General features: G+C 35.9%; 1 protein-coding gene across 1 annotated transcript; it reads right to left on the bottom strand.

The window, feature by feature from the left end:
* Positions 1-937: 937 nt before the first annotated feature.
* On the bottom strand, positions 938-9,571 carry GMNC (geminin coiled-coil domain containing; the record flags this gene model as incomplete). Its single annotated transcript, XM_007525675.2, has 4 exons — positions 938-2,077; positions 5,498-5,614; positions 7,524-7,612; positions 9,319-9,571. Coding segments are annotated over 4 exons (1,083 nt in total), but the record flags the coding sequence as incomplete, so codon positions are not given.
* Between the last annotated feature and the right edge of the window lie 617 nt (positions 9,572-10,188).

Below are 10,188 nucleotides of genomic sequence, written 5' to 3'. Positions count from 1 at the left end.
TTACATAGTACCTTCACAGTAAGACTGAATTGACCTGCAAATGGGTTTGGACCAGAAAAAGAATACTGTAGTAAGAGAAATAAACTCTAGTGTTAACTACAAGTGGCTCACATTTTAAGGTACAGATAAAGGTTGCTAAGTGTGCTACTTGCAGTGCCTATCAAAAACAAAGAGAATGATAAGCTAGAATGGCAGTGCTAGAATAAATCTGATGGTACCCGGTCTTACATTATAGGATATTAGAAATTATCTGGTCCAACTTTTAAATTCTGTGCCTAGGGAAATTGAATCTTCACACCAGGGAAGTAATTTTCTTCTTTTTTTTTCTTCAAGATAACAGACAGTAAATAGCATAAAATCTTATGAGCCTATTGTGTCAACTTATCATTACACAATAGTACAGTGTTTATATGTTATAAAAGTATTTTGGATTGGTTGATAAATAAAAAATGCATTGATAAATGATGAAAAGAATGAAGGAGACAAGGGCAGTGCTAGACTAGATTATATTCTCAGGAAAAGACATTTGCAAGCATGTAGGTAATTTAGGATAATAATTGTTCTATTAACATTACTACCCTTGTCTGAGTCTTATCAGCTAAAGAGAAAAATTCTAGTTTTATATAGAAACTGATAAACCATGGGGCATTTTTGAAGTAATGTAATAATTTGTTCTCATTATTCTGTTGCTAGGCAATGCTGTTGACAGATTTAGAGGACAGCAAGTTGGTAAAGTACTTCAACATGTCCCATGGTAAGTCAATTTCTCCATGAAACTGGGATTTTTCTCTTTCACTGATGTGACTCAATCAAGAAATTTGTCTATGCCATTTGCACATACACTCTACTGACCTGCCTTACATACAACACTATTCACTTTATGTCTTCAGATGACACATTCTATTTTCAGATGTGATGGCTAGCTAAAGTACCCATTTCCAATTTCCCTCCAGTTATCTGAATATTTAATAGGAGATATCTGAAACAATAATAGTACTTATTCTACAGGCAAATTTCAGTTTTAAGAATTATTAGGAGCAGGAGATAAAGGGAATAGAAGTAACGGGGGTGAAACTGAATATTTAAGCTGCTTAATGGTTAAGAAATAAAGGTTTTATGATTGTTATAATTGGAACAGTAGCTAGTTAGTCTCAAGGGAAGATACAGGCAGTTGGAAAATACCTTTTTAAACAGAGAGCAACGGGATGAAGTCAACAGCAGGTGTTGGTGTGTAAACAATCAAATCCAGGTGAAAGAAGAGCAGGCATGTTTCATTATGGATTCTTGGAAGCCATTCCCTGCAGATTTAAGTGGGTAATTTTGAATGACATTTAAAGTGGCAGGAGACAGACTGGACAACAGTTTCTGTATTACAAGAAGTCAAGTTCCAGTGCAAGAGAGTTCTTTGTAAACAGTGTTTGTGGGCAGTTCTTTGTGAAAGAAAAGAAGTTAACTAAGATGACTGCTTAGGGACCCACGTAAACTTCCATCCTCCCTCCTCAACTCTGCAAACAAAGGCTTGTCCCTGATGGAAGGAATGAGTTTTCACATTACAGTGAGGGCTCAGAGATGTGGAAAAAGCCATCTCTGTTTTATTGGGGGAGACATCAGAATTATAGAAAGGAACAGTTCGTAGCCCCCCTGCAGTATTTAACATTTGAGAAAGGAAATGACAGTCTTCCCTGTGCTTGGCAGTGTTCTCTGAGGCAGTTGTACTGTCACTTCCACAGTCAATTAGGAGATTCTTCCTGGGCCCATTTTCATAACCAACTGGATCCCCTGGAAACTGAGGAAATGTGCTGCTGAGGTTTCTGGGCTGAGAGGAGAGGGCACTGTAGTTAGCTGAGAAGGTGTCATCGATAGTATTGAGGTCTTTTAACCCAAGTGTTTGAAGAACCCAGGGATCCACAGAGGGTCCAGCTTGTTCCTCACAATTAGAAAATTCACTCAAGAGGTTTCTTTTGGCAGTTTTGTGATGGGGAGTCTCAGGAAGAAGACATCCTTGCTCTCTGGGTTTCCTCTTTCCCTTTCTAATTTTTCCACATGCTTTGGAGAACTCATCTGATGACAGAAATTTCTAAAGAAGTAAAATTTGAAAACATAAACAGTCAGATAATCAACCAAATTCAACTTCTTTACATCTGTACAACTATACCTCCCAGGGGGCTGTGTGAGCACACATACTACTATGCCAAGGGACTCAGGTTCAAGACTTCCTTCCCACCTGCAGGAGAAAACTTGATGAATGGTGAAGCAGTGTTACCACTCTCTCTCAATTTCTATCTGTCTCTATCTAACAAAATGAAAAAAAAAGACTGTAATAACAATCACATCAGGTTGGGGAAGTGGCATAGCTCCTATGCAAAAGACTTTCATATCTGAGGCTCTGAGGTCTCAGGTTCAACTACCAGCACCACCACAAGCCAGAGCTATGCAGTGCTCTGGGATCTCTCACTATATGAACTTCTCTATCTTCCTTATTAAAATAAACTAAATAAAGTATAAAAAAGAAAATGTTTTAAAAAATAATTGCACCTCTTTCAAATATTTAAGTTATCTTTCAAAAATATATTATTTATTTATTTGTTAATTTTAGGTTTAGCTAATTAGTTCTTGTGCCATTTCTATTTCCACATCACTCTCTTATAAGAGAAGTCTGTAAAACACTCTCACCCACAACACAGGTCCTTTTCTACCATCACAGTCCACCCACCAAACCTGTCCCTTCTTCCCTTGCCAGATTCCCGTGTTCTGATGCAATATACCAAACCCAGGCAAGTTTAACTTTGCACTCTCCCTTGCTATCCTGCATTTTAAAGTTCAATCTAAGTGAGATTATCTGATGTTCATGAAGAGAGATACAGAAATATACAGTTAGAGGGACCAGAGTACTGCTTAGTCTTAGTTTATGGTGGTGCTGGGGATTAAACGTGGGATCTCAGAGACTCAGGCATAAGTCTCTTGCATAACCATTCTGCTATCTCCCCAGCCTTTTTAATAGTCACCTTAATTATTTAGGAAATTTGATAGATTGTGCAATACCACACATACACACAAAGGTAAAGCTGACTGAGTTAACTTCCATGCTAATCTAAAATTCAACATATTTGTAACATACAAATAAAACTTAATCTATGAAACCCTAATTCAAAAAAATTTTGCCAGCTATTTAAAAATTCGAAGGAGTAAATAATGTATCTCAATTGTTAATTAAAGGAGAACATTATTACTACTATAATGAAAATATAGCAACTATCATGGAATAAACCTTGGTTACACAGATGAACTAATTTTATACATATTATCAAAATTTCCTTTCATATGGAAACTGAGATATAAACATATGAGTGACTTCATAAGGATCGTACAGCCTAGATGAAAACTCAAACCATATGAATCTAGAATCACTGATGAAAACACTCTGTGACACTGATTCCTCTTACTTTGTGAACTTTGATATGATTCCCATGTGACAGGCATCATATTATTTTAAGCCATGAAAAATCATAGAGAGGGGAAAAAAACACTTAATTAACTTTACCATATCATACCATTATTTTTCATAGAAAGATGACTAGTTAGAAGACCAGGCTACAAACTCTGAATTGGTTTACTCTAGTAAACAACCCTATCTGAATTGTGAGGGAATTAAACATGGTGTCCATGCTTCTTTAAGTGATAAGAATATTAAGTAGTACTAGTAACTTAGAGTAAATAATATCAACCAGTGTAGCTTACTTAGATGTAAGTTAAAGATCTATACTAAAATACAGTAATGATAGTGACAACAGAGTGCAAGCACATAACAAAACACATATATAAAACCTAAGAAAAAGAAGAGATTATGGGTGAGCCAGATATCCATGTTTTAGAATTAGTACATTTTATTTTTCAAAGCCTTCTATTTATTTCTTTTTCTTATTGAGGGAAGATAAAGAGAGGTCAGAGCACATAGTTAGTGTTCAGGGATGGAACCCAGAGACTCAGAGGCATGCAGGGCATAAGCTCTACCAATGAGCCACCATTTGGGGTCCAGAGATAATATACTCCAGTAGGGGATAAAGCATAATGGTTATACAAAAAAGATTTCCATGCCTGATATTCCAAAGTCTCAATGTCAGTCCCCATAAACCAGAGCTCAGCAGTGCTTTGGTCTCTCTTTCATTAAAATGAAATTATATATATTAAAGGAAATAGTACTCCTGGTGGATGAAGGTGGAAAAGAACCTATACTGGGGGTGAAAGTGTTTTGCAGACACCTATCATGGTGAGATGAGATACTGTACCCGTGTGACAACAACTGTCATGGAAAACATTAGCAACCTCCCCAGAGGTGGCTCAGAAGTAGAGTGCAGGACTTGCATGTGTAAATAAACCTGGTGTCTATACCCACCGGAGCTCTAAATATACCAAAGTTGTGCTCCCATTCTCTTTCTTTTTATCATAAAGAAAATCATATTTAAAGTGTAAGGAAAATGCTCTTGTAAAGATGTTAAATTTAAGGTTAGGGAGGAGAGTGAACTAGAAGCATACTAAACTTTCATACCTGAGGTCCAAGAAGTCCCAGGTTCAATACCTGGTACCACCATATGCCAGAGCTGAGCAATGTTCAAGCTTCTATCACTCATGAAAATACATAAATCTTTTTTTAAGTGAAAAAAAATAATGTTGAATAAGATTTATTGTGGTGATCATTTTACAGTCTACACATATATTCAATAATGATGTTTAAAACTAATATAGTGATATATGGCAATTATATAAAAAATGATTGGTGAGATATGATTGTCAATCAAGAGATTACAGTTCCATTCATTTTATAAGATTTTGGAATGGGCTAGATTATCTGAAAGCTCTTCAAACCCACTAATTCACAGATGAAGATAATAGAGGTCCTAAGAAAGTGATTTTCCAAAAGACAAACAGACACTTAAAATAAGGGAGTGTCTCTCAGATCTAATTTCCACTCTTGTGTTCCATCTATTTAACTTTACCTTTGCTTTACCTCTCAAATCAGTAATGCTGGCTTTTGCTACTTATACAATACCTTTTGTAATAACATATGGTTAAAATCTGCAATCTAGATATTCCAGAGAAATGATACACAAGCATCCTTTAGAAAGTTCTATATTTCTTCGAGAAGTATCTATCTTATAATCATATCACTACGGCACACTATTGGGGACAGGAAATGGAGGACCCAGTTGAGCACACATATCACCATGCACAAGGACTTGAATTCAAGCTTCTCCCCACCTGCAGGGGCAAACTTCCTGTGCAGTGAAGCAGGTCTCCTGTTGTCTTTCTCTCTCCATCTATCCCCTTTCCCTCTCAATTTCTCTCTGTCCTATCAAATGAAAAAATAGAAAAATAAATTTTTTAAATTCATAAAGACACATCATTTAGTACATTTCCTAGATATAATCAAGGAATTTGACCCAAATGGTCTCCTTTCTTATATGACTGCTCTTTCCTTTTAAAAGGAAAACTTACATACCTTGGCCTTTTCTTCAAGACATTTTACTAAAGCAGAATTCAGGTATTGTCTGAGATGATTATTCTCTTCATGTAACCTAGCAAGTTCTTCTTCCTTCTGCACCAGAGTATCTTGGAGCTACAAAAAGCAGACAATAGTGAAGGCTGCTCCACTATATTGACTTTGTAACCTTATAATAATGCCACAGAGCCTTACCTACTTAAACCAGATTATTTTTTTGTTTGTTTTATGAATTCAACCTCAGGGAGCCCTTGTTCCCCAGAGGCCCAACTTCAATCTACACCCAGATACCACCTGATTGTTCAATTTTGTGCTCTAAATATTTTAATTCATCACAAAGTGTTTGAAGAGATTATATGACTTTCAAAAATATAACCGCAAGGGAATCGGGAAGATATTGAGGGAAATGACCAGTATGCAACTGTTTAAATATAGAAAAAGGTATTTAGAAATGTTTTGCTTTACTCCTTCCTTGCGCATTAAAAGAGAACAAGAAAGAAGTAAGCTGGCTTTCTTCAGCCTCAAAGTGATCTTTTTATATGATCAGTTGATGAAATTACTTTCTGAAAAACAACAAAAAACAGACACCAGGAGATGAAATCTTTGTAACATTTTATAAACATCATCTTTTTAGAAATATTTTTTAATATTTAATCATTTGTTGGATATAGACAGCCAGAAATTGAGAGGGAAGGGGGAGATAGAGGGGAAGAGAGAGAGAGATAGAGATAGAGAGAGAGAGAGAGAGAGAGAGAGAGAGAGACCTGCAGCACTGTTTCACCACTAGCAAAGCTTTCCCCCGAAGGTGGGGACTGGGGGTTTGAACCTGGGTCTCTGTGCATTATAACATGCACTCAACCAGGTGTACCACCACTCAACCCCTTTAAACATCATCTTTTAAAAATATTTTATTTATTCATTTTATTTTATTTATGTATTCCCTTTTGTTGCCCTTGTTGTTTTATTGTTGTAGTTATTATTGTTGTTGGATAGGACAGAGAGAAATGGAGAGAGGAGGGGGAAGACCGAGAGAGGGAGAGAAAGACACCTGCAGACCTGCTTCACCACTTGCAAAGCGACTTCCCTGCAGATGGGGAGCCAGGGCTCGAACCGGGACCCTCACGCTGCTCCTTGTGCTTTGCATCACCTGCATTTAACCCGCTGTGCTACAGCCCAATTCCCTTATTTATTCATTTGAGAGAAAGTAAGCCAGATCATCATCCGGGCATGTATAGTGCTGGGAGTAACCACAAGACCTCATGCATGCAAATCTGGCACTTTACCCAATTCACATTGTCCCAAGACACTAATCATCATCTTTCTCGAAGTGACGAGCTATATAATGATTTAAGATTTCAATCATACTCATTAGCTCATTTGATCTTCTCAACATTCATGTAAGGTAGGAGTTGCAATTCTACTTAAGTAGTTCAAAGAAAAGAGAATACAAGGGACATGAAGCTCAACTGTGTAAAGTTAGGGCATGGCTGCTGACCTTCCTGGAAGGTTTCTGCTGTCATTGTGCTTTTGTTTCACTATTTTTCCTTAGCATGGGTCACTTCATGTTGATCATTCTATGGGCACATATTCTCTTTGGTTCTAAGCTGAAAGACAGTATTTGTATTTAATATAAAAATTGCTGTGTGGGAGTTGTGCGGTAGCACAGCGGGTTAAGTGCAGCAGGTTAAGCACAAGTGGTGCAGAGCACAAGGACCAGCATAAGGATCCCAGTTCGAACCCTCAGCTCCCCACCTGCAGGGGGTTGCTTCACCAGCAGTGAAGCTGGTCTGCAGGTGTCTTTCTCTCCCCGTCTCTGTCTTCCCCTCCTCTCTCCATTTCTCTCTGTCCAATCCAACAACAGCAACATCAATAACAACAACAATAATAACTACAACAATAAAACAACAAGGACAACAAAGGGAATAAATAAATAAAATAAAATAAATTGTTGTGACATTACAGACAACATTTAGGATTAACTACCTGAAACACAGTTTACCTCAGCATTGAGATTATCTACACATACCTGCTTATTTCGGTAGAGCTGAGAAGAAAGTTGAGCTTCTTCCCATGAACATGAATTAGGAACAGGGAAATCTGAGTCATTGAATGATTCTTTGTGAAAACACCAAGTAGATAATGGAGAAAACAGACTTGTAGTTACTTTACAATAAAGAATTCAACCTCAAAAGATTTTTAAAAGTTTAATGTATTTCTAAAACAATGATTGCCTTCACATAGGAAAAGTATTTAAAGTTTTCAGATAAGACAAGCATGTTGTGAAAGATAAATATGACTACAAAGATTATATATCAGAGAAAATGCAAGGATAAATTTTCAGGAACTAATAGACCATAATTTCCCATGGTATATTATTGTTGATTAAACCTGCAGAGTTATGTGTGCATTATAAATTCACTCTGATATATTCTTCCACTGTATATAACAGTGCAATTTCATTATTTTTCAAATTCTTAATCTTACTTTCTAAGCATCAATGATTAAGAATATAGTGTTTGACTCTTGAATCAAGTCTGGATATGTGATGCTACTTTTTTTTTTCCAAATAAAAATATCTGTCTGCTTTTCAGTTGAATCTAGTGGGAAAATATTTACTCTGAATTCTAGTTGCAGCACTCTCTACTTTAAAATATTTTGGACCTCACTTCCCTGAAGATCTTGGTAAACATTTCAAGACTATACAACAAATTCACATATTTCAAATGCTATCATTTTCATGTCTTTTATAAGAGGTTATTCCATACTTGAGAGCAAGCTATAACTACCAACAGAAAACTATGCATTGACATACCAAAACAATGTACTTTTACTTTATTTTCTTTACCTAATACATTTCTAACATGTACACTCCTCTAATTAAACCATTACTGAAATAATTTTATTAAATAACTATTACTGAATATTATTGAAATAATTTTATTAAATAGGAATGATAAGTAAACAGATAGGTGTACAATTGTATATAAGATTTGGTTTCATGTTTTTAGATATTCTGGTACTTAATGTATCAAGTTAAAACTGAACAACTATTTGCATGGCATAAATGTGTTTAGAATTTTGATATTTGTATTTAGTGTTTCCTTGTGTATATTTAAATACAAAAAAAATCATGTGGCAGAATGAACAGTATAGATAGTCAGTTCTGAGATGACTAAGAACTTTTTCTAGACACTTGAGTTTCCAGAGTTTCTCAGTGCTGATATACCATTGCCAGTAATATCTATAAATGCTGTTTACTAAGTCCCAAGTAAAAATTAATATGTACTACTCCATCAATTTATATGGAACATGTATCTATATCTATCTCTCCAAAGTTGAAGTCTTCTTTGAAGGAAAATAAATGAAACATTTTTCCACTTACTGTGTGCTCATTAAATTTCCTCTGTGAGAAAAATATTGAATATTTCTCCTTGACTTTCTCTCATACTCAGGGAAATTTTCCTGAATTTCAAACGAAGTAATCCAGCTAATATCTTGACTTCAAAATCATTTTGAGAGTGTTATTTCTAAAAGTTTGACTCAGGTCCAAATTCCCTCAGTGAGTTAGAAACCTCCGAGAACTCTTTTTAAGTGTAAGGAAAATACATATTGTTCAGTAAGCAAAAGGAAGAGTATCATTTTCACTGTTTGGCAACTTCAGAAACATAAGTTAGTTGGATCATAAAATGCAGGTGTATGGGCTTTCTTATAATTTCCATATTATCCCTTCTTCAAGAGAGTCCCCATCCATGATGCTTTGCAACTATGGGTACTAGTAAAGAGCTCCAGGTCTACCAGGAAAGCAGAAGAGCAGAACTTACCCTGTGCCTGTGGTGCTTGTTGGGGAACTCTGTTGTCCAGGAGACTGGCAGCCCAGAAAGAGACCCAAGTCTCCCTGGAAACGTCAACACTGGTTTCTGACGTTGTAGTGGAATACGGGCAATTATAACTCTGGCCTCCTACAAAGTACTGGTCTTGGCAAGGCAGAACAGTGTTCTGTGAATTTAAGTATGGGGGGGGGGATGCAACAGATGAGGTGATAGGAATTTGGAGGAGAAAAGGAGTGAGAGAAAGAAATTACATGCAGTGAATCAAAAACAGCTAAGGTGTTAAATATAAATTCCAGACTATTTTTGACCAGTCAATTTATACTCATTAAAAGCAAATAAATGACTTGGCTTACCATGCACTTTTCTTAGGTCTTCTAAAGAAAAAACAGGCTAATTGTAATCTACTATTAATCATAAATTTAAAATGAAAAGAAAAAAGAATAAAATATATTAATGTTAAAAAATAAAAATAAAGAACAGGCTACTAATAAATTGACCTAATTTCTAAATATCCAGGGGTAGTCTCTGTTTCAGTGGCTTAGTCATTTATCAGTTTATTCAGTTTCCAAACAAAAGGAATTGTATTTAGTGATTCAAACACATAAAAATTATCTGGTTCCTTCTAACAACCCTGAATGGAAGACTGCAGATTGCTAAAATGGGAAGGGACATGACATGACATATAGTCTAACTTGATTTTATAATCTTTTTAGTTTCTAAATTATAAACTTGCCCCATTTTTCCCTCCCTTCTTCTGACATTAAGTACTGGTGGGTCTCAAAGTGAAGTCTGTGTGTGTATGTGTGTGTGTGTGTGTGTGTGTGTGTGTGTGTGTGTGTGTGTGTATCTCAAAGGTAAATG

Source organism: Erinaceus europaeus, chromosome 9 (assembly GCF_950295315.1).
Source record: "Erinaceus europaeus chromosome 9, mEriEur2.1, whole genome shotgun sequence".
Taxonomy (NCBI): domain Eukaryota; kingdom Metazoa; phylum Chordata; class Mammalia; order Eulipotyphla; family Erinaceidae; genus Erinaceus; species Erinaceus europaeus.
Note: the sequence above shows the minus strand (reverse complement) of the source record. Positions and strands in the feature narration are given on the sequence as shown.